General features: G+C 37.8%; 1 protein-coding gene across 2 annotated transcripts in view; it reads right to left on the bottom strand.

Annotated features, from left to right (window-relative positions):
- SMIM14 (small integral membrane protein 14) overlaps window positions 1–25,923 on the bottom strand; it is a 69,926-nt gene that overhangs the window by 33,349 nt on the left and 10,654 nt on the right. For both annotated transcript variants that reach the window (XM_082653514.1, XM_082653513.1), the window contains exon 2: window positions 10,120–10,229. In XM_082653514.1, the coding sequence (XP_082509640.1) occupies window positions 10,120–10,194 (75 nt within the window). In that variant the 5' untranslated portion in view covers window positions 10,195–10,229. The remainder of the gene's footprint in view (window positions 1–10,119; window positions 10,230–25,923) is intronic.

Here is a 25,923-nt window from a genome sequence, read left to right as displayed (position 1 = left end):
TCTTTTCCTTCTCTTGTGTTTCTTGCCTAGAGAAGTTCCTTTAGCAGTTGTTGTAGAGCTGGTTTGGTGGTGCTGAACTCTCTCAGCTTTTGCTTGTCTGTAAAGGTTTTAATTTCTCCATCAAATCTGAATGAGATCCTGTTAACCTTATGGGGATTCCCTTGTGTGTTATTTGTTGTTTTTCCCTTGCTGCTTTTAATATGTTTTCTTTGTATTTAGTTTTTGACAGTTTGATTAATATGTGTCTTGGCGTATTTCTCCTTGGATTTATCCTGTATGGGACTCTCTGTGCTTCCTGGACTTGATTAACTATTTCCTTTCCCATATTAGGGAAGTTTTCAACTATAATCTCTTAAAATATTTTCTCAGTCCCTTTCTTTTTCTCTTTTTCTTCTGGAACCCCTATAATTCGAATGTTGGTGCGTTTAATGTTGTCCCAGAGGTCTCTGAGACTGTCCTCAGTTCTTTTCATTCTTTTTTCTTTATTCTGCTCTGCATTAGTTATTTCCACTATTTTATCTTCCAGGTCACTTATCCGTTCTTCTGCCTCAGTTATTCTGCTATTGATCCCATCTAGAGTATTTTTCATTTCATTTATTGTGTTGTTCATCATTGTTCGTTTCACCTTTAGTTCTTCTAGGTCCTTGTTAAATGTTTCTTGCATTTTGTCTATTCTATTTCCAAGATTTTGGATCATCTTTACTATCATTATTCTGAATTCTTTTTCAGGTAGACTGCCTATTTCCTCTTCATTTGTTAGGTCTGGTGGGTTTTTATCTTGCTCCTTCATCTGCTGTGTGTTTTTCTGTCTTTTCATTTTGCTTATCTTACTGTGTTTGGGGTTTCCTTTTTGCAGACTGAAGGTTTGTAGTTCCTGTTGTTTTTGGTGTCTGTCCCCAGTGGCTAAGGTTGGTTCAGTGGGTTGTGTAGGCTTCCTGGTGGAGGGGACTAGTGCCTGTGTTCTGGTGGATGAGGCTGGATCTTGTCTTTCTGGTGGGCAGGTCCACATCTGGTGGTGTGTTTTGGGGTGTCTGTGGACTTATTGTGATTTTAGGCAGCCTCTCTGCTAATGGGTGGGGTTGTGTTCCTGTCTTGCTAGTTGTTTGGCATAGGATGTCCACCACTGTAGCTTGCTGGTCGTTGAGTGAAGCTGGGTGCTGGCGTTGAGATAGAGATCTCTGGGAGATTTTCGCTGTTTGATATTATGTGCAGCTGGGAGGCCTCTTGTGGACCGGTGTCCTGAAGTTGGCTCTCCCACCTCAGAGGCACAGCACTAACTCCTGGCTGCAGCACCAAGAGCCTTTCATCCACACGGCTCCTTAATTTGGGATGATTCGTTGTCTATTCATGTATTCCACAGATGCAGGGTACATCAAGTTGATGGTGGAGCTTTAATCCGCTTCTTCTTTGGCTGCTGGGAGAGATTCCCCTTTCTCTTCTTTGTTCTCACAGCTCCCAGGGGCTCAGCTTTGGATTCGGACCCGCCTCTGCGTGTAGGTCCCCGGAGGGCGTCTGTTCTCTGCTCAGACAGGACAGGGTTAAAGGAACCGCTGATTCAGGAGCTCTGGCTCACTTAGGCCGGGGGAGAGAGGGGCACGGAGTGCGGGGCGGGCCTGCGGCGGCAGAGGCCGGCGTGACGTTGAGTCAGCCTCAGGCGCGCCGTGCGTTCTCCCGGGGTAGTTGTCCCTGGATCCCGGGACCCTGGCAGTGGCGGGCTGCACAGGCTCCCCGGAAGGGTGTGTGGATAGTGACCTGTGTTCGCACACAGGCTTCTGGGTGGCGGTAGCAGCGGCCTTAGCGTCTCATGTCTGTCTCTGGGGTCCGCACTTTTAACCACGGCTCGCGCCCATCCCTGGAGCTCCTTGAAGCAGCGTTCTTAATCCCCTCTCCTCGCGCACCAGGAAATAAAGAGGGAAGAAAAAGTCTCTTGCCTCTTCGGCAGGTCCAGACTTTTCCCCAGACTCCTTCCCGGCTAGCCGCGGCGCACTAACGTCCTGCAGGCTGTGTTCACGGTGCCAACCCCAGTCCTCCCCCGGTGCTCTGACTGAAGCCCGAGCCTCAGCTCCCAGCCCCGCCCGCCCCGGCGGGTGAGCAGACAAGCCTCTTGGCTGCTGAGTGCCGGTCGGCCCTGATCCTCTGTGCTGGAATCTCTCCGCTTTGCCCTCCGCACCCCTGTTGCTGTGCTCTCCTCCGCGGCTCCAAAGCTCCCCCGCTCCGCCACCCGCAGTCTCTGCCCGCGAAGGGGCTTCCTAGTGTGTGGACACTTTTCCTCCTTCAGAGCTCCCTCCCGCTGGTGCAGGACCCGTCCCTATCCTTCCGTCTCTGTTTATTCTTTTTTCTTTTGCCCTACCCAGTTACGTGGGGGGTTTCTTGCCTTTTGGGAGGTCTGAGGTCTTCTGCCAGCATTCAGTAGGTGTTCTGTAGGAGCTGTTCCACGTGTAGATGTATTCCTGGTGTATCTGTGGGGAGGAAGGTGATCTCCGCGTCTTACTCTTCCACCATCTTCCCGGAAGTCTCCCAAGATACCCGATTTTAATTGAAAGGGACTCACTGTATATTCTTATCCACCTCTTTAAGTCTTCTTAGCCAGTATTTAATGAGTAAAACATTAAAGTTCTAATTAGAGTATTAGATTAGGTTAGAAAAATGCCTGTAATGTCAGATAATGCCTCCATTTTTTAATGTTTCTGAACATTCCTGAGACAAACAGAACCTGGCAAACAAATCCTGGCAAAACACTTACCTGGCAAAATACAACTGCATTAAAAACAGTCTAATACCTGTGTAACCCAAGGGTGTAATTAAATCATAGGAAGGAAACATGCCAATAGAATAAGTAAAGCTTTACTTGTCATGAGCACCCCAAAATGGGCATTCTTTGTACTGCAGTCTTACTAACCTTGAACTGTCATTTGCTTTAAAAGTCATTTGCTTTAAAAGTCCATATTGCAGATATATTGGGTTGGCCAAAAAGTTCGTTCGTTCTTTTCCGTTAAGATGGCTCTAGTAGTACTTAGTTGTCTTTAACTTCATTCGAAACAATTTTTTTAGATTGTATGTGACAGCTCTCATATCAACGTGCATTTAATAAAAGACATCAAAACTGGTGAACTTCTGTGTAGCCATTTTAATATTGAAGATGGAAGAAAAAAAGCAACAGTTTTGGCATATTATGCTTTTATTATTTCAAGAAAGGTAAAAACGACTGAAATGCAAAAAAAGATTTTGTGCAGTGTATGGAGAAGATGCTGTGACTGATCAAACATGTCAGAAGTGGTTTGTGAAGTTTCGTGCTGGAGATTTCTCACTGGACGATGCTCCACGGTCGGGTAGACCAGTTGAAGTTGATAGCGATCAAATTGAAACATTAATTGAGAACAATCAACGTTATACCACGCAGGAGATAGCCGACATACTCAAAATATCCAAATCAAGCACTGAAAATCATCTGCACCAGCTTGGTTATGTTAATCGCTTTGATGTTTGGGTTCTGCGTTAAGTCAAGCAGAAAAAAACCTTCTTGACCATATTTCTGCATTTGAAACGTAATGAAAACGTTGTTTTTAAAACAAATTGTGATGGGTGAGGAAAAGTGGATAATGTACAATAATGTGGAACAGAAGAGATGGTGGGGCAAGTGAAATGAACCACCACCAACCACACCAAAAGCTGGTTATCATCCAAAGAAGGTTGGATTGTGTATATGGTGGGATTGCAAGGGAGTCCTCTATTATAAGCTCCTTCCGGAAAACCAAACAATTAATTCCAACAACTACTGCTCCAAATTAGACCAACTGAAAGCAGCACTTGACGAAAAACATCCAGAATTAGTCAACAGAAAATGCATAATATTGTATCAGGATAACACAAGACCACATGTTTCTTTGATGACCAGGCAAAAATTGTTACAGCTTGGCTGGGAAGTTCTGATTCATCTGCCGTATTCACCAGACACTGAACCTTCAAATTTCCATTTATTTCAGTCTTTACAAAATTCTCTTAATAGAAAAAAATTTCCATTCCCTGGAAGACCGTAAAAGGAACCTGGAACAGTTCTTTGCTCAAAAAGATAATATGTTTTGGAAAGGACTTCCCTGGTGGTGCAGTAGTTAAGAATCCGCCTGCCAATGCAGGGGACGCGGGTTCAAGCCCTGGTCCAGGAAGATTCCACATGCCACGGAGCAACTAAGCCTGCGAGCCACAACTACTGAGCCCACGTGCCACAACGACTGAAGCCCACACGCCTAGAGCCCGTGCTCCGCAACAGGAGAAGCCACCGCAATGAGAAGCCTGTGCACCGCAATGAAGAGTAACCCCCACTCGCTGCAACTAGAGAAAGCCTGCGCACAGCAATGAAGACCCAACACAGCCAAAAATAAATAAATAAATTTATAAAAAAAAAAGTTTTGAGAAGATGGAAGTATGAAGTTGGCTGAAAAATGACAGAAGGTAGTGGAACAAAAGGGTAACTACATTGTTCAATAAAGTTCTTGGTGAAAATGAAAAACGTGTCTCTTATTTTTACTTAAAAACCAAAGGCACTTTTTGGTCAACCCAATACAATAAAATGCATGAAAATCAGATTTATATTCTTTGTACTGGTACAGCTTAGCAGTTAAATAATCAAAATGTACATAGAACTGGTGAGGCAATAGTAAGGAGTTTGAATTGCTGTTTATGTCCATTTAGCCTTAGAAGACATACAAATTTTTAACATGAGAAAAAATTGTACCAATTTAGAAATCAACAAAGGTAAGATGAGAATACAGTCTTATTAAAATTATTAAAAAGCTAAACATGGTAGAATATATTTTCTTTGCAAATCACATAACAGTGCATTCAAAAATTTTATTCTTCAGTGGAAAAAGTCTGTGATTACTAGTTTTTCTATAGAACTGTCCTGCTTATAATACCTCTGAAGATGCTTACAAAGTTTTATTTTTAAGTTAATATTTGAATAGGTAATGTACTCTCATAGTTTTAAAAGGTAAAAATACAGTGAAGAGTCTCTCTTCCACAGTTTTCTCCTATCCCTCTACCGCCTCCTTGACTGCAAATATAGTGCCTTTTTTAAGGTACCTGAAGGAAACCGACAGGAAGCAGAGCAGATCATGGTACCGAAGAAACAGCACAGGGCCTGGAGCTAATGCCAAGCTCGAATGTGCCTCTGCCACTCCCTGGCCGGCTCCAATACCTGGGAAAACCTCAGTGTCCTAATTTGTAAAAGGAGGATCGACAACAGAGGATTTCTGTGGGTTTAAAATAGTGCCTACATTCCCTTCAAACTCTCCCCAATAAAACCACTGTTATGAATCTGAGATATATTCCCTGGAACCTCTTCTATGCATTTACAAACATTATCCTGACCTACACATACTCTAACCTTAACCTGCAAAGGCATCTCTATGGCTTTCACTAACATTTCTCAGATACTCCTAAAATATGTTTCTTCTTTTATTTCTAATTGTTTTTGCATTCTCTGTTGTTTGGGACATAAACAGTTTGTCCCAGACGTGATGGATTCTCTCTTTTGTCAGTAGTATTCCTGTGTTCAACTGTTTTGGCTTTGAATTAATTTTGTCTGAGATTAAGAATATCACATTCTTTTGGGACAGCTTCCCCTACACCCCTGCTCCTTTTATCACTTATCTATGAGATTTTGTTTTCAGTGTCTGTCTCCCTTGATAAATAACAGCATTTAAAAACTCCAACCTGTCTCTATTAATATGTATAATCCACTCACACATAATATTTTACTTTATGCTTTCTATTAACTATGCTTCTCTTCTTTCTTCCTGCCTGCCTTCAGCTTACTTGGTTTTCCTTTTTCTTTTTTTTTTTTTAAAATAAACCCTAATTCTCCCCCCTATTCAAAGGTTCTCAAATGCGTCAGTACTAGGGCATACGGATATCTGAGAGGCAGTTCTTTGGTTGTTGTGACTGGCTTGTATCCCCCCTAACTTTCAAAGGTCCTGCCACACATGCACTAAGTGAAAAACTTGAGCCTATAATATAATCTAATTCCATTTCAAAGAAAAACACAAAGTATTTTTTGGATGGTTATACTCGACACAGAATTATCGAGGAATTTAACTGGACTTTCACATTTAAATCAAGGGAAGACTATACTTAGTTTTGTTTATGACTCTACCAAGAATTTGGTGACTTTGGTGACTTTGAAAACTTGGTGACTTTGAAACTTTACCATTTCAAAAAATCATGTTGCTGGTGGTACTTAAGAACAGCATAACATACTTGTATGGGTCTGCATTTATAGCTATACATTCATAATGACTTTTCATATTAGAAGGATCTAACTATTTCATCTTGTCTTCTAATGTAGCTGTACCTGCGACCACATTGTAGTCCTTTTATTTTCTTCAACTCTTTGCTTGTTTTTCTGTTCATATTTATTAATGAAGGACTAGGCTGGGTGAGCAGTTAGGGTATACAAACAGCTTCCTTTATCAAGAAAGCATGTGGGTAGCTATAACCCTGGAATGTCCCTTCACCATTATCCTGGGATCTCCATTCACCATCACCTTGGAAATTACTTTTGCCTCTCTCATATGCTGGATCTACTGCTTTCTACACTCGAAATCTCTTCTTTCTTGATTTATGCCTACATCTTGGTGAAAAACAGTTCATCCTCTAGTAACCAGCTAAGAAAAGGTACATGAGGTAAGAATTTTGAAGACTCTCCTCCTATTTGATAGTTTGGTTGGATATAGAATGATGGATTGGTAATAATTTCCATTCAGAATTTAAAGTCACTGTGCTAATGCCTTCCAGTTTTGCTATTGAAAAGTCTAAAAGCCATTTAGACACTTGATCCTTTGTATGTGACCTGTATTTTCAGGAGTGGCAAGGCAGCCAGAAACGGTAGAACAAAGTGAGCAAACGGGAACCAGGGGAGTGAAGGGGGACAGATCACATAGGGCCACATAAATTTTGTTTTTTTTCCACTATGAGTGTCATGGGGAACTACTGCAGAATTTTGAGGAAAGGAGGAACATTACCTGACTTATCGGAAATACATCATTTCAACTCCTGTAGTGAGACTAAAGTTGAAGAAAATGGAGATGGCAAGAGGGTAGAAGCAAGGAGACCAACAAGGAGGCTAATTTCAATAACCTAGGCAAGAGATGATGGTAGGTTAGACCAGGGTGTTTCACTGGAGGTGTGAGAAATGGCTGGATTCTGGATATATATTTTTAAGGTTGAGCCAAAGGGATTTGGTTCTGCATTAGCCATGGGGTTGAAAGAACAGAGTAAAAGATGACACAAAAGCTGCTGCCTGAGCAACCAGAATAATGGAGTGAATAGAGAAGACAGGGAACTCCCTGGCGGTCCAGTGATTAGGACTCGGTGCTTTCACTGCCGTGGCCCGGGTTCAATCCCTGGTCGGGGAACTAAGCCTCATGGAGTGGCCAAAAGGAAAAAAAAAAATAGAGAAGACAGAAGTATAAGGTTGGGGACAAGAAAAGTTCAGTTATGCACACATCAAGTACAAAATGTCTACTATTTGTCCAAATGGAGATGTTGCATCAACAGTTGGATACACAAAAGTCTGGAATTCAGGAGCAGCCGCTTTTTGGCTGGGCTGTTTTGGAGCATGGGCTCGTTTTGGCATTTACATTCCCTTTGATCCTATCCATTTTCCATGCCAGGTTAGCCAATGTGAGCCACATAATATTTTTTTAATATGTCCTTTTCTGCTTAAATCACCTAAAACTATTACTTATAGTGAAGAACCTTAACTGAAATCATTACTAAATCAGGAAAATAAATTAGTTTTAAATTGTGAATGAACAGAACTTTATTAAAATGGAAAGGAACTAATGGTAAAATCTTAACTGCTTCTAAGCTGAATATATCCCTTGGCAAAGCCCATCTATTTCCACAGAACAGGCAAAACAAAAATTGCAACCCAACATACAACTAATGAGCTAACCATAAAAAAAATCATTAAAATCCTCAAGTTTCCCCAAATGAGTTTCTCTTCCCTCTGGAATCTTCAATACTGCTATCAGCATGTTATACATAAGGGGATCATCCATCAGTAATTTATATTGTGTGAAAATATCCACCCTACACTAAAAAATGTGGACTTTTAAAAGATCTGTAAAAATCTAAAATCTATTTTCACACAATTACAAAGTATTTCAAACCAAGAATGCTATAAGTAACGTCCCATCAAGCATGAATTAGTGTGCCCATTAGAAAAAGAAAGAAAAAGCTAAACATGGCTTCCTTGACAATCTACTAAAGTAAAGTGTACAGGGAATCCTAAAAAAGTAGGGCTTAGTTTTAGTCATCTCTTAAAAAGCAGCAAAGCTAATAGAATAAAGCATGTTAAAAATAAAAAATACTATATTAAGAAATAAAAAGAGGTAGTAGCCCTTATTAAAAACTAATCTACTGGGAAATTTTACCACAATTAAATTACAAGTCTATTTTTTGTTCCTAATATCAGAGTAATTTGAAAAAAATTTGCCTTATGTTTGATTGAAATAAGACATTAAAAACTATCAGCTCAAACTTCATAAACGGGAGAAAATATTTTTTAAACTCTTCTCAGATTAATCTATTTTTACATCAATTACCAGAGATATGACATTGCCATTTTATTTCTATACTCATAAGTGTCTGATTTAATTTATAAGTTCTTAGTTTGTTTCTATCCCTCTAAGGCATTCTTAAGGATCGTAAGTCCTAGTATATGCTAATTCTCGAAGGAACATCATTCACAATCAATGTACTTCTGATCACTGTACACAGACAATGAGTGAGCAGAAAACTTGCTTATTCAAGTATTCCAGCAAATGTTTGTACCTGCCTTTATTAACTGGCCTATAATAATATACCCCGGTACAAGAGTATTTTAAAACAGCAAAATGTTGTTATAATGTATAACATAATAATAATATACAGTTGACCCTTGAACAACGAAGGGGTTAGGGACGCTAACCCGCCATACAGTTGAAAATCCGCATGTAACTTATAGTCAGCCCTCAGTAAACGCAATTCCTCCAAATATGCAGTTCTACATCCTTGGATTCAACTAACTGCAGATGGTGTAGTACTGCAGTATTTACTATTGAAAAAAAATCCACATGTAAGTGGACCCTGAGAGTTCAAACCTATGCTGTTCAAGGGTCAATTGTACTTTATTGTTAATAATGGTCAAATGTTTCCTTTGTATATAAAAAGTATAAAGTACAGTACATAAACAGCCCTGTATTTAAGCTGTAAAAGTCTATAAAGGAGCTTCCCTGGTGGCGCAGTGGCTGAGAGTCCGCCTGCCGATGCAGGGGACACGGGTTTGTGCCCCGGTCCGGGAAGATCCCATATGCCGCGGAGTGGCTAGGCCCATGAGCCATGGCCGCTGAGCCTGCGCGTCCAGAGCCTGGGCTCCGCAACGGGAGAGGCCACAACAGTGAGAGGCCCACGTACAGCAAAAAAAAAAAAAAAAAAAAAAAAGTCTATAAAAACCTACAGTTGAAATCTCACTACACTCAAACCCTGTTGTTCAGAAATCTGCCTCTGTCAAATAATTGATTTGGATCTGGAAATAAACTATAGAAATTTTTATTGTCATGCCATTTGTTGGAGTAGGATTTGAACTATATCATGAGAGGAAGTGTGACTTCATAGCAGTTTATCAGGTAAACAAGCTCCGTATAGCCAAAAATCATATGCATTAATACAGAACAGAGGACTTCCCTGGCGGTCCAGTGGTTAAGACTCTGCATTTCAATGCAGGGAGTGTCGGTTCGATCCCTGGTCAGGGAACTAAGATCCCATGTGCCACATGGTGTGGCCAAAAAAAAAAATACGGAACAGAAAAGCCTTTACACAAATGTGTTTCCCACCCATGATGGTGAATTTCGCCAACAAACATCTACCATAAATAAAGACAGCAATCTGTTTTTATCTCTAATAAAAGAACTGCTGGCAAGCATTTTAACCATTATGACTTAAACCACTGTGGAATTTCAATTATGCAATAATTTTTAGTGCCCATCAGATGAAAATCTTCCAATAAACAACATGCTCCCAAAAACAAGACAGAGCGGTACAGTTGAGTTCTGAATAGGACTGTTCTGTTCATCTCACCAGATTGATCAGCCTTCTCATCGCATGTTCATGAGAGCAAACACATTCACAGGGATCGAATCCACCTTCTGCCATGATTACCCAGCTTGATTTAACTTGACTGTTTAAATCTAGGAGGAAGGAAAAAATATCATAAGACTACTATTCAGAATTACTCTTTCTCTTGAACTATAAAGAATTCATGTATGTATAGATTCATAATAGTTTTCTTAAATTAAGTATAGTTCATATTTATTAATGACTTAAATATATGAATTTATTACTAATCATATGAATTATGAATCTACACAAATGGTTGGCTACCACTTTACCATCAAACTGATTTCCTGTAAATGCAAATGTCTTCAGATACTCTATACTGGCCCCATCTGTGAAGCTGATGATACTAGAGCCCTACTCTGCTTAATTACCAAATCCTTAAACTTTGTTAGCCCCAGTTCTGCTATGGACTGAATGTGTCCCCACTAAAATTCGTATGTTGAAGCCTTAATCCCCAAGGGGATGGTATGTGGAGGCAGGGCCTTTGGGAGGTAATGAGGTCATGAGATTGGAGCCCTTATAAATGTGATTAGTGCCCTTAAAGAAGAGACTGATATCTCTCTCTCTTTAACATGTGAAGATACAGCAAGAAGGCATCCATCTACAAAGTAGGAAGAGATTCCTCACCAGACACTGAATCTGCCAATGCCTTGATCACGGGCCTCCCAGAATCCAGAACTGTGAGAAATAAATGTTTGTTGTTTAAGCCAGAGGTCCCCAACCCCCAGGACGGCTATTGGTCCACGCCCTGTTAGGAACCAGGCCGCATGGCAGGAGGTGAGTGGCCGGTGAGTGAGCTAAGCTTCATCTGCCACTCCCCATGGCTCACATTACCACCTGAACCATCCCTCCCCATCCCTCGTGGAAAAATTATCTTCCATGAAATTGGTCCCTGGTGCAAAAAGGTTGGGGACCGCTGGTTTAGGCCACTCAGTCTGTGCTATTTTACTATAACAGCCTAAGCTGACTATGGCAACTCTGCAGCCTTTATCCTACCAAGAAAGCCCTCTAAAAGAAAAAAATGAGTTATCTAAAATGATACCAATGTGGGGGGCAGGAGGGGCATGAATTTACATGAATGAACATGGTAAAAGCCAGGAAATAGCTGGGAAGATTTTGAAAAATAAGAGTAACAAGATGGAGTACTACAGATATTTAAGATGGAATAGGCGATCAATGGAACTCGTAAATTAACTTAAAAGACCTTCATTCATTCAAAAAATATTTAGCACCTGTGCTAGGCATTAGCAATATAAAAGTGAGCAAAAACTGATACAGTCTTTACCCTAAGGGTGTTCACATTCTAATAGTGGAGACAGATATTAATCTAAATATTTTAAAAATTATAAATGCAAACTTGTAAATGTTATAAAAGATAAATGGACCAAAAGACTGGAAAAAACAGCACACAGAATGAGAGAAAATATTTGCAAATCATATATCTGACAATGGCTTAATGTCCAGACTACAAAAAGAACCCCTCTAACTCAATAACAAAAGCAACTCAATTTAAAAATGGACAAAGGGGGCTTCCCTGGTGGTGCAGTGGTTGAGAATCCACCTGCCGATGCAGGGGACACGGGTTCGAGCCCTGGTCCAGGAAGATCCCACATGCCATGGAGCAAGTAAGCCCGTGTGCTACAACTACTGAGCCTGTGCTCTAGAGCCTGCAAGCCACAACTACTGAGCCCGTATAACACAACTACTGATGCCCACGCACCTAGAGCCCATGATCCACAACAAGAAGCCACCGCAATAAGAAGCCTGCGCACCACATCGAAGAGCAGCCCCTGCTCGCCAAAACTAGAGAAAGCCCACGTGCAGCAACGAAGACACAATGCAGGGCTTCCCTGGTGGTGCAGTGGTTAAGAATCCGCCTGCCAATGCAGGGGACACGGGTTCAAGCCCTGTTCCAGGAAGATCCCACATGCCGCAGAGCAACTAAGCCCGTGTGCCACAACTACTGAGCCTGCGCTCTACAGCCCGCGAGCCCCAACTACTGAGCTCATGCACCACAACTACTGAAGCCCGCACACCTAGAGCTCGTGCTCTGCAACAAGAGAAGCCACCGCAATGAGAAGCCCGCACACTGCAACGAACAGTAGTAGACCCCACTCGCCGCAACTAGAGAAAGCCCGTGGACAGCCAACGAAGACCCAACACAGCCATAAATAAATAATTTAAAACAAAACACAATGAGATATCACTTCACACCTATTAGGGTGACTTTAATTTTATTTACTTATTTATTTATTTTTGACTTTAATTTAAAAAAGGAAATAAATAATGTGGAGAAATTAGAAACCTCCTAAATGGCCTTTCAGGAAAACAGTTTGATGGCTCCTGAAGTTAAGCATAAGAATTATCAATGACCCAACAATTCCACTTCTAGCTATTTGTCTCCAAAGATTTGAAAACAGGGACTCAAACAGATACTTGTATGCTAAGTGTTCATAACAGCATTATTCATAACAGCCAAAAAGTAGAAACAACTCACATGTCCATTAACTGATGAATGGATAAACAAAATGCAGTATATACATACAATAGAATATTATTCAGTCATAAAAATTAATGGAGTTCTGATACACAGATGAGCCTTGAAAACATTATGCTAAGTGAAATAAGTAGACACAAAAGGACTCATATGATCCCACTTATATGAAATATCTAGAATAGGCAAATTCATATAGACAAAGTAGAATTGTGGTTGCCAGGACCTGGAGGAGAGCAGAATGGGGAGTTATTGCTTAATAAGTAATAACTTAAGAGTTTGGTGTGATAAAGTTTTAGAAACAGATAGTGGAGATAGTTGTACAATGCTGTGAATGTAATGCCACTAAATTACAGACTTCAAAAAATGGTTAAAAAGGTGAAATTTATGTATGTTTTATCACAATAAAAAAAAAAATCATTGTGGTTATCCAGGACTGAGGGGCTTGAGGAGAAATGGGGACTGACTGCTTAATTGGTACAGGCTTTCCTCTCGAGTGAAGAAAATGTTCTAAAATTGATTATGGTGATGGTCACACAACTCCATGAATGTACTAAAAACCACTGTACACTTTAAACGGTGCACTGTGTGGTATGTGAATATCTCAATAAAGCTCTTACTTTAAAAAAAAAGATAAAAGGTGCCTATAGAGTATATACACGTTCTAAATTTATCTAGGGAGTTAGGAAGATTTTACTAAAGAAGTTAATGCTGAGTTGAAAGTGGAAGGATGCACTGGAATACAATAGGGTAAGGTCGAAGTGGAAGGTATGGGGATCTAGGGCTGGAGGCATTCTAGACACAAAGTAAAGAGCAGTGCAAGACCCTGTAGTGAGTAAGAGTATAACCTGATGAAGGAACTGAAAGAAAGCCGCGACGTGCTGGAATTCAGACAGCAATCCAGACAACAAGAAGAATGGTCTGAAATGAGACCAGAGAGGTCAATGGGCCAGGCCACACACAGCTTTCCAGGCGATGTTCAAGATTAGGGCTTCATCCAAAGATCAATGTGAAGTCCATAAGGTTTAATGCCTGTGTGTTTTTAAAACATCACTTTGGTTGCACTATGGAAAACTGACAGTAAAGAAGCTAAAGACAACATAGGGAGCCTAGTCAAAATGCTCCTTCAATAGGTCAGTGATGATGACGTCCATTATAGAAATTTATAGGTTGAGGACAGCACATCAAATCACTGGGGGGGAAGACAAGTTATTCCATAAATGGTATTGGGGAAAGCTGACTCCTTACCCTCATTCCTTATACCAAAACAAATTCTAGATGTATGAGTGATTTTTTTAAATGAGGCCACACACAGAAATAGTCAACTAGAGCAATGGATCAGAAAAGAATGCTGACAAACGGACGCCATGATTTTAGCAGAATGTATAATGTGTAAAGGTCTGTTTTATTTTATTTATTTATTTTTGGAATATTTATAAAAGTTATTCTTCAAATATTTACTATTGTTATATCTATATACATGTCTTACTTAGATATTTTATAACAATTTCTTTGAGATAAATCACCTACTATACAGTTCAGACACTGAAAGTGTACTAATCAATATTTAGTGTATTCACAGAACTGTGCAACCATCACCACAATTTTAGAACATTTCATCACTCCAAAACAAGACCTATACCCATTAGCAATCACTCCTCACTTCCCTCTCTTCCTCCCAGCCCTAGTTAACCACTAACCTGCTTTCTGTCTCCATGAATTTGCCTATTACAAACAATTCATATAAATGGAATCATATATGTTCCTTTGTTATTTGAATCTTTTAAGCAAGAATTACTTATTTGTTATTTATGGACAAGAAAATTAAAGTCATTTATTCCAGAAAACATGAACTTCAAAGGACTACAGTGTTGTACATATGACACAGGTAGGTGTAATAATCTGAAATATAGTTTTCTGTGAGAGATTACATATCCAAAGGTTTGATTTTATACATATTGTCACTCTGAAAAATTTCCTAGTCTACTGTTTGAAATTTCTTAGTAAAAATCAGAGCCAAAATCTTCAGCTGTGTTTCTAAAATGGTGCTATTTTAAACCATGGACTATTTAGAATTTAGAATATGATAAAGGTGCCATCTTAAACCATAACTATTCAGAAATGGTGGAATAGTTGTCTAGTTTTTTAAACTAAAGTATGATGCATACAAAAGGACTGGAAGAAAATACATCAAACTTAATTAGCGGTTAGCTCTGGGGGAGAGAATATAATTTGGGGGACAGCCATTCATTTTGTCAATTTTTAAACATTTCTTATAATGACTATGTACTTATATATTAAAACTTTTAAAATATGGAAAAAATTTAATTAAAAAAGTCACAAGTGTATAACTACAAGAAGACCACTGGGATACATGTAGAAGAACATAAATCCAAGAACCTATAAAGGATCAATCATTTTGACAGCCAAAAATGATATAGTTTCTATAAGCCAAAAATATACTGTAAAATAAAAAGACAAAGAACTTTAAAAAAAAAAAACTTCAACACATCTCAGGGTTAATTTCCTTAATTTACAGATAACTGAAAAATCAATATGAAAATGGCAATCTAACAGAAAAAAAGGAGCAAAGAGCATGTTCACAGGAAAACAGAGCCAATAAGCAAATACAAAATGGAAGAAGTGCAAATCTAAACACTTTTATCAGAAAATTGGAAAATTTATGTAGATAACTTAGATATCCATATCCAAATAAGCATGCAAAATTTTTGTATAAGAATGGTCACTGCAACACTTTTTATAAGAGCAAAAAATGGTAATTCTAAGTGTTTATTTATGTAGCTCTAATTAAATAAACAATAGTATGAGTACCTGAAATCCTATACAGCTGTTAAAAAGAATGAGTCAAATTTCTATGTGATGATTTGGGGAAACATCCAAGATACGCTGAGGTGAAATCTAGTTGCAGAACAGTCAGGGAAATCCTACTTCCCATCTAATATCTTCTTGCCTGAGTTAAGGGCAGGTGGGATTGGAAGGGGAAGGAAGTGGAGTTGCAGGCAACCTAAGCTGGAGAGTTTTACTCTCCGGAAGGTAGGAAATACCAAACACAAACTCTGACTACTTCACAGTTTTGTCTGAGGCCACTCTGTTTCCACACTTTTTTTTTTTAATTGATAAGCCTTCATGTTAGACAACTGACTGTACATCCCAACACAGAAAACCCTGAAAAAATATATAATTTACCCTTATATGTAGATAAAGTTCACCCCTGAAAGTCCTTCTCAATTGTTTTTTCAAACTGTCCATACGGAAACAAGGGCTCAGACTGTGCTGGGTGTGGACATGTGCAAGTGTCCACTTACAGATACTGGTCCTTCCTCCCTCTCAATGCCTTGCCAGGCCACTAAAATGTTGGTTGAAATTAAAAGATACAGTCCTAAGTTTTTTTAAAATAAAATTCAAGTACTAAAATGCCCAAAGTCTATCCAGTTCTATAGCCCCTGGACACAGAAATGCAAAGTACTAGCAAACAGACTTTTATAAAAGGAGACTTGTTTTTATCACCCATAAAAATTGTAAAACAGGCATTTTAAGTCTCTTTTTAATCCATTTGACTTAGAAAATTAGATTCCACCACTACCACCGCCCCCCCCCAAAAAAAATACAGCTTGGAGGCAGGAACCTATTTTAGTCATCACTCTGTCTCTAAACACCTCCCTCATTGCTTAAGCCATAGCAATGAATAAATATTTTTGAATTTTGGACAATGTTTATTTTCTCTGTATCTATATATGCCAGGAACATGTATATCAGCTAGAATTTAAAGTATCTGTTGGTCTTAATTAGCCTCCAGTAAAATGAGAAAATGCATTTATAAAAAGGATATTGCTCAATAGTGCTATGCTTCTGTGGAACTTTTTGCATGTAAACTTGAGCTGTTTTAAGTACTATACAGTTTTCAGTTAATAGTTTCCACTTTAAAATTACTTTTTAAAAAAACAGAATGGAAAGTCCTCTTTTGGCTCGGACCTCAGAGCAAGTGTCAATGCACACCACCAGCTAAGCACTAGAGCAAAAAACTCACCCAATCCCACCCCACATTTAAATCCTTTGGTGTCCAAAGACATTAAGAAGCTGCTCTATCCTGAGTAAGACAAAACCGGGTTACTGAGTCAGAATTCTGGTAAATCAGCCTAGAAGAGGCTTTTGATAGAAAGTAACTTAAAACAATGCTTTTGCTTTTCATGTTTCAGAGGAGTTATTCACCTCCTCGATATATATCCCTAATGTGAGAACAATGCTAAATAATGTCAAAGACATGGGTCTGACCCTTGAAGACAACCAGCTTTATTCCAATTGGTCACAAAAGGCCTAAGTCATAAAAATAAGAATAGTGCACTGAAAAAGTTCAAAATAATCCTGGAGAGGAGAGAGGGAAGTAAATACAGGCATAGAAGAAATAAAACTGGCCTTGAGTTGATAATTATTGAAGTTGAGTGATAGGTACAGGAGAGCTTTTATACATTTCTACTTTTTTCTGTTTTAAGATTTTCCATAATAAGTATTTAACTTATCAGTATTTTCCCAGTATAATGAATATTTGTGATAGCAATCTGACTCTGGGGGTAGATTAAGCAACAGTTTACAGATGACTTTCTATGCAGCATAAAGGACAAAATACATCTAAAGCTCTCAAACCATCCACTCCTAAACAACTCTTAGCACAGGAAAGCAGTAAAATAATCCACCCTGTATCTTGGGAGGGCAAATGCAATTAATTCCCCATATCCCTCAGATCCAGGTCATTTCTTCCTTCAACTACAACTAACAAACCTTTCCTGGTAGAGTTCAGCTGTAATAAGTCAGTTGAGTCACCCTGTTTCTGTATGTGCTGAAGGAATTTTCCAGTGCTGTTAACCAATTCATTACCTGCCGATAGAACCTTAAACTCTCCAGCTCATGCTGGGTGGGTTTAACCTACCTTATTTCATCTTTGGGGAGTCAAACTTAACTGCCTATTTATAACTTTGGAAAAGGTGGAAAAGTAGATACTGTAGTTCTACTACTGTGTTTTCTAGGATTATGCCATGGAACTGCATGCTTATTATATACAGGATTGATTCCTTGGGAAATAAACTTCTCAAAAGTGGTTCTTGATTAGGCCAAATACTCTTAGTAGCAAATATTTGTAAAACAGCAACATTACCAATGTTATATATTTAGTATCAGTGGTATCCCTAGAAGCACAGAGAGTAAAATGACGAATGCCAACCTTCCCATTCCTCTCTCCCCAATTCTACTCCCTTTCCCAAGAGGTACCATAGTTAACAGCCAGGTGTGAATACTTTCAGGTCTTTTTATATGTATTTATATCCATCATTTTAGTAGGTTTTATGAGATCATACTATACATGTTCTGCAACTTGCTTTTTTATAACATAAAAAGTCTTGGAGACCTTCCAATATATAAAGCTCTACTTCATTCTTTTTAATGGTTACATAATACTCCAAAACACAAACATACAATTTTAGCATTCCTTTAGTAGAGATAACTTAGGGCCTTTCCAACATTTTTGTTAACATAATGTTGCAACAAACATCTTTGTGCCCATATTTTTGTAGGACTAAGTACAAAAAAATGAAATCTCTAGGTCTAAGGGCATTCACAAAAAGCCTTTACCAATTTTATTTCTATCAATAGCACATAGTACATATCACGAATTGCATAGCATCGTAATTACATACATTATTACTATCACTAATAGTATAATAATATATGGCTATAACATTAAAAAAAATTTTTGCCAGAATGTCAGACCCCCAAAATATGTCTCATTGCTTTTATTTTGTATCTAATGAGGCTGCACATCTTTTCAAGTTTATTGGCATCTGTATTTCTTCTTTTTCAAACTCTTTTTGTCTAGTTGATTTTAGGAGCTCTTTGTATTACTATTAGTCCATTATGTCATAGTAAGATTGAGAACTTGTTATACATTATTTGCTTCCCTTTCTTCTAGATGGCTCCAAACCCAGATTTATAAGGGTCTCTTTTGACAAATTTTTCTATTTAAATATCTATCAGACTATTAACTAAAAAGTTAACAGAACTGCAAATCACAGAATAATAGATCTAAAATCACAAGAGAGCAATTGGAAATAACATCCAATGACAATGTGAAATATTAATTGGAGAGTATTTTCATTTTCTTTAATGCTTTAACTTACTAACTTCTTCCAAGGACAAGCTAGAAGAACTGAAGGATAAACATAAACCCTGGATTTTTTTTTTGACACTTTTACTTCAGCTTTTATTTTAGAGCTATTTGTTGTTGCCATATGTGTTAAGGACTAACATGAAGTTAAAAAAAAGTCTTCCAGCCATTAAAGATTTAGGGGGGAAAGCATTAATACATTTGTATGTGTGTGTGCAAGTTCATCTTGGTTCCTCTTACAGAAGCAAATATTTGGTTTGGGATATATCTTTGTAAGAGGCTGTTATCTCCTAAGTTTCTTCTTTAAAATAAATTATGCTTTTTTAAAAGAAAGTATTTTACAAATACCTAGGGATAACAAAAATTCCCAAAATATAATAAAATGTCAACATAGGTTTCAAGATTATAAAAGTAATTTTCAAATGGGTTGAAATGGGTTTTTTGTAACACACTGCAAAATAGTAAATATTTTAAAAGTACTTTTAACATAAAATGCTTGGGAGAATCAGTCATGAATTTTTAAAGCAAATAATCCTAGATTATTGCTAAATTATGCTAGATTAACCCACAATTAATTAACCCACAATTAATTAATTTGGAATGGAACTACCATTACATGACTTTTACCTAAAATAGCCTTACTTGTTTACTTGCTTCTTGTTTACTTCTTGTTTACAACAGCTAGCAAATTTCCTTATCATATACGTAGGTAAATGTAACAGAAGGAGGAAAAAATTTTAAAAGAATACAACAGGACTATGAATGATGTGGTCATGAGATCTGAATAAAAGACAAAACCCTGAAGATGATTAAAAATGAAGGGCCAGGGGCTTCCCTGGTGGCGCAGTGGTTGAGAATCTGCCTGCTAATGCAGGGGACACGGGTTCGAGCCCTGGTCTGGGAAGATCCCACATGCCATGGAGTGGCTGGGCCCGTGAGCCACAATTACCGAGCCTGTGCATCCGGAGCCTGTGCTCCGCAACAAAAGAGGCCGCGATAGTGAGAGGCCCGTGCACTGCGATGAAGACTGGCCCCCGCTTGCAACTAGAGAAAGCCCTCGCACAGAAACGAAGACCCAACACAGCCCAAAATTAATTAATTAATTAATTAATTAAAAAAAAAATGAAGGGCCAGTAAGCAAAATGGTAAATAAATCTCTTAAGTCTATGAGACAAAAGAGTTAAAATAGCCAAGAAAGTCTCTAAAAAATATTTAAAATAGGTAAAGACCAAGGAAAAGATAATTCCCAAAAGAGGTGCTACAGCTAATTAACAAACATTTTAAAAGGTCACCCTAAGTAAATCAAATAAATGCAAATTAAAATGTAAACTTTGGGGACTTCCCTGGTGGTCCAGTCCAGTGGTTAAGATTCCATGCTCCCCATGCAAGAGGCCCACGTTCAATCCCTGGTCAGGGAACTAAGATCCCATACCGCAACTAAGCCCACGAGCCACAACTACTATGCCCGTGTACTCCAGAGCCTGCGTGCCGCAACTAGAGAAGCCTGCTCGCCATAACAAAGAGTCTGTGCGCCGCAGTGAAGACCCAGAGCAGCCAAAAATGAATAAATTTTTTTTAAAATTCACTTCTAAAAAAAAATGTAAACTTTCACCTAAAAGAAAAACACCAAAAAAGTACCATGAAAATTCAGTCATACATTGCTAGTCCTACAGTTAACATCTACAACCCTTCAGGGATTTGGCAATATGTATCAAGAACTATAAAAACGTTCTTATTAATGATGTGTGTTATCTGTGGTTTGCTTTAAAATACTCTCACAGAGGGAGGGGAAAGTAGAAGGAGGGAAAGGGACAAATCTTCCTTATAGAATTCCAATTAATATTAGTAGATTTATCACCCTCTAGGAGGTGAAGCTTAACCCTCGCTCACCCTTGAACGTGGACTAGACTTAGTGACCCACTTCTAAAGAACAGAATTCAGAAGAAGGTAACTTTATAGTAGAGAAACCTAGCAAACCCTATCTTAACCAAAAGATCAAGGTAAACATCATGTTGATATGTCATGTTGATATCACATACCCTTTGACATGATGTGATGAGAAGGGCATTTCACCTCTGTGGTATTCTTCCCCAAAACCATAATACCAAATCTCATCATGAGAAAAATCAAACCCAAATTGAGGGGAATTCTACAAAATATCTAACCAAATACTCCTCAAAACTGTCAAGGACATTAAAAAAACAAAACAAAAAAAAAAAAAAACAAGGAAAGCCTACAAAACAGAGGAGACAAAGCAGACTACCACTACTTCCAGGTGACCCTAGGAAAGTCCTTATAAATGATAAAAAGAAATAGATTAGGACTTCCCTGGTGGTCCAGTGGTTAAGAGTCTGTGCTTCCAATGCAGGGGGCACCAGTTTGGGGAACTAAGATCCCACATGCAGCACAGCACGCCAAAAAAAAAAAAAAAAAAAAAAAAAATCAGCACTGACATTTTACTTAAGTTAGTAATACTGGGTAATGTACTATTTTTGTTTTTTTGTTTTTTGTTTTAGCCATGCCACATGGGATACAGGATCATAGTTCCCCGACCAGGGATCGAACCTGCGCCCTCTGCAGTGGAAGAGTGGAGTCTTAACCACTGGACCGCCAAGTCCTGGGTAATGTACTACTAATTCCACAAACATTCATTGTTCTCCAGAAACTTTAGGGGATTGCCCTCAAAGAAATTCTACCAAGAAATTTATAAATTAATTTTGATTAGAGGCAGAGTACTGTGTATTAGGCATTTCTGTTTTTCCATGCAAGCATTCAAAACAATAAAACGTCAGCTTATCCTCTACACATCTCAGATCCAATCCTCCCTTAAAAGAAAAAAAAAAATCAAAAAAAGAAGAGCAATCAGTTCTAAGGACCCAGAAATACTGCAGCTTGATTTTTCCTTTATTTTTCTCAAGGTTGAATTATAAAAATATGTACCCTTATTTAACCTCCCTACTCTTGCCAACCTCTCATTTCCTCTTGTCTTCAATAAGGGTTAGTTCCCTGCTCCAGCTTCCAAGAGCAATATAACTAAGAAATTCATATCCTTCATAAGAAATGAGTCAGAAACCCAGTATGCTCAACGTGAAATTCTTGTAGTTATGGGAAAAAAAGTATGTAAAATTAATATGTGTCTAGAATTTAAACCTAGGGAAGAAGTATTCTACATTAAATCGATTATACTTGGTTCTGTTAAGATTATCAGATGTTTTTTCTTCTTGTTTTCCTAATTTTCTATATTTTACTTTTTAAATCAAATCACATATTTACATATGGGTACATAAATTTGTACGTATATGTAAACATTTACATACACATGTAAACAAAAGATTCTATCCAAAATAAATACTAAAGGTTGATGCCGAACTTCCTTGCATTAATAACTCACAGATAAATTTTCTTCTATGGATGCTTGCGAACGGTTTAAAACCATAAGAATTTAGGGGGAAAAAAAGAATTTAGTATTAAAAATAATTATATAACTGGTTGCCTCTCGAAGAGAGCCTAAGCATTCAGGGGACAGAAGTAGTAAAGAAACTTTTCACTGTATACTGCTTTGTATCTTCTGAATTACTCAAAAACTATTAACTTTTAAAAAGAATAACCTTAGAGTAAGCGTCTTGTTCTTCCCGTACAAGAACCATTAGCTCTAGAGACAAATAATTACATTTCAATTTTTCTCTTGAACTGAACATGCTAAATTATTTTAACCCTCTATCTGACTTTCCATCATCACTGAATTTCTTGGTTAGAATTAATATATACAAAAAGGTATTCTAAACTCTGTAAGTGAATGTGTTACAAAATAAGCCAAATCCCATTATCAGTGATAAATGACCAAGTATATAAACAGACCATACAATGGATACTTCTAAAGTCAACCTTTGCCCTAAATCTGGGTAATCATTCTTTGTAAAATCAGTTTTCAATGTTTTACCTTTCCCTTCCTCTACTCATTCTCTGGTGGAAGCTTTAACAATTAAGAGAATCAAAATACTGAAACAACAGAGTATATATCACAAACTACTAATATTGGTATAATGTTTTGGTAATGTTTGGTAAATTGAGTTTAAAATAAAAGCAAATGGGAATTTTTTTGAGGGGGAATTCATTTTTAAATTCATTTTAAAAATACACATGAAACAAGGAAAATAAAAGAAAACAGATGAAGATGAGACTAGTTTTCTTTCAGGTTTTTTCCCAAGGCACATTCAGAATCAAAGACATCTGGATACATACTATAGCTGGAAGGCAGAAAAAAGAGGGTGGAGGGAGGAGAGAGATAAGAGATAATATTACAACCCAGTAAATAGGAAATCAATTCTTTTTTCTAGAATTTTCTGAACATACCAACCATATATATATTTATATATCAAAACTTGAATTACAAATAAATGAGGATGGGATCAACATTTTAATAAATGGTCCCTAGGAAAATCTGCTAGCAATTAAGAAGGAAAAAACACCCATCAGTGATTCCAGAAGACAATTTAGGTGAATATTTATTTGGCCTCTAGTGGAAGAATTTCCTAAAGATACACACAATGAAAAATATCAACAAACTTACAACATAAAAATGTGTGCATAAAAAAATTCTCAAATACAATTAAAAGAGCCAAAGAATTAAAAAAAAACACATTCCATTAATACAAGCAAAGACATCTTAAAAACATGGAGCATATACAAACAGATTCTTAAAGTGGAGACTGCATTTGAGATCACAAGCTATAACTTTTACGGCAATACGAATCCAGAAGTCAAAAAATGTTCATGTCCTGTGAATAACTCCACTTCTAAGGTTCTTTCATTTAAAAAAAATCTGAGGGACTTCCCTGGCAGTCCAGTGGTTAAGACTCACACTTTCACGGCAGCGGGTGTGGGTTCGATCCCTGGTCAGGGAACTAAGATCCCGCATGCCGTGCAGCACGACCAAAAAAATTTAAAAAAACTAAAAATCTGAAATACAAAGATTTATGTACTAACATGGTTCTCATAGCTTTATCACAGTGAAAAATTGGGACAATCTACATTTCTGGCTAAAAGGAAATATTTAAATTATGACACATACTGTGAAGTATTATGCAGTCAAATGTTTCATTTTCTTTCATAATGACATGGGGAAATAAACACGACACAAAAGTATATTAAATAGGATATAAAAATAAGCAAAGCACATGCACATATTTAAAAAGCACAGGGTCTTCCCTGGTGGCGCAGTGGTTGAGAGTCCGCCTGCCGATGCAGGGGACACGGGTTCGTGCCCCGGTCCGGGAAGATCCTACACGCCGTGGAGCGGCTAGGCCCGTGAGCCATGGCCCCTGAGCCTGCGCGTCCGGAGCCTGTGCTCGCAACGGGAGAGGCCATAACAGTGAGAGGCCCGCGTACCGCAAAAAAAACCACAAAAAAAAAAACACACTCAAAAAAGTTGAAAGAAAACATACCAAAATTATCATTGGGTATCTCTGGGTGACAGGATTTTAGTTTTCATTTTGTATATTTTATCTTTCAATATCATATAATTATTATATATTAACTCTTGTAAATCAGGAAAAATGTTGGATGCAGCAAAACTAAGAAAAACTCAGATTTTTCAATAAATAAGTGGTAAAAAAAATAAATAAAACTCTTAAGAGATGGCAGGGATACACTTACAGTTGAAGAAATTTAAGAGATTAACAATCAAATGCCATGTAGAGACCTTGTCTGAACCCTGATTCAAACTAACCTAGCAAAAGGACAATTGTGAAACAACCAGGAACTTTGAACACCGACTGGATTAAATGTTATTTAGGAATTACTAATTTTTTTTTAACATTACAAAGTCAATTGACACATCTGAAAAGAGTCATTATCTCTGAGAGATCTCACTATGTATTTCCAGTTAAAAGAGATTTTATGCCTGGAATCCAGTTGAAAATAATCGTCCAAAGGGGGAGGTATGGATGAAATAAAACAGCCATAAGCTGAATAACTGTTGAAGCCAGTTGATGGGTACATACGGATGCATGATACTATTCTACCTTTTAGTACCAAAAATTTCAAACATACCTAAGTTTTTTAGAAATACATTTTTATAGACAAACAAAACAAAAACTCTTCTTTCTCCCCACGCAAACATAGGGCTCTTCTTGAGAAAGTAGGGATAACCAAACCTAACTCAAGGTCAGAGAATGAAAACTATCTTTCTACCGTAATTTTAAGAAGGTGATTTATGATAAAATCACTCTTCCAAATAGTCAAATCTTTACAGTGATCAAGAACAGTATCAAAACTCATCCCATTTAAAAATTAAAAACAGGGACTTCCCTGGTGATGCAGTGGTTAGGACTTTGCCTTCCAGTGCAGGGGGCGGTGCGGGTTCGATCCCTGGTTGGGGAGCTACAATCCCACATGCCTCACGGGCAAAAAACCAAAACATAAAACAGAAGCAATACTGTAACAAAATTTAATAAAGAGTTTAAAAATGGTCCACATCAAAAACAAAAATCTTAAAAAATAATAAAAACACAGAGCAAGGGCAAAATACAGAGTAATAATTTAGAATGCATGCAATTTGTTTTTATAAGACAGAAAATAGAAATGCTGGTCAGTGAAATGGGGAACTCAGAAGAAGCATTCTATGCATTTTTATCTAAAAAGCGTCAATGCTATTGATTAAAGCTCCAAAGTTATAAAACCAAGAAAGTGAAACATATGTGCCAGAAACTGCTGGAACTGCCCCCCAGACATTCAGGGAGACTACACTTGAGTTTGCTATTTTTAATCTTATTCCCAATTATATCAAAGGGGTAATTACCTCTAAAAAATATTTTTTTTCTATAAATAGCTTTCTGATACCAAGTTTTTACCCAGTAGCCAATTAGAAAACTGATTAACCAAATGAGCAGAGCTATCCCAAAACTCTGGCTACCTTGCATATTAAACAGGGAGAACAAAATATTTGCCTATCAATTTCAGTAATACTATCATTACTGTACTATGTACTAATATGCTATAATTCGTTGTTGGGATTACTTTTATCAACCGACTCAACATCTCAATGCAATAAGGTGTTCAAATTCACTCGTATACGATACTTTTTTGTAACATATTC

This window comes from Grampus griseus (genome assembly GCF_964374135.1).
Source record: "Grampus griseus genome assembly, chromosome: 4".
Taxonomy (NCBI): Eukaryota; Metazoa; Chordata; class Mammalia; order Artiodactyla; family Delphinidae; genus Grampus; species Grampus griseus.
Note: the sequence above shows the minus strand (reverse complement) of the source record. Positions and strands in the feature narration are given on the sequence as shown.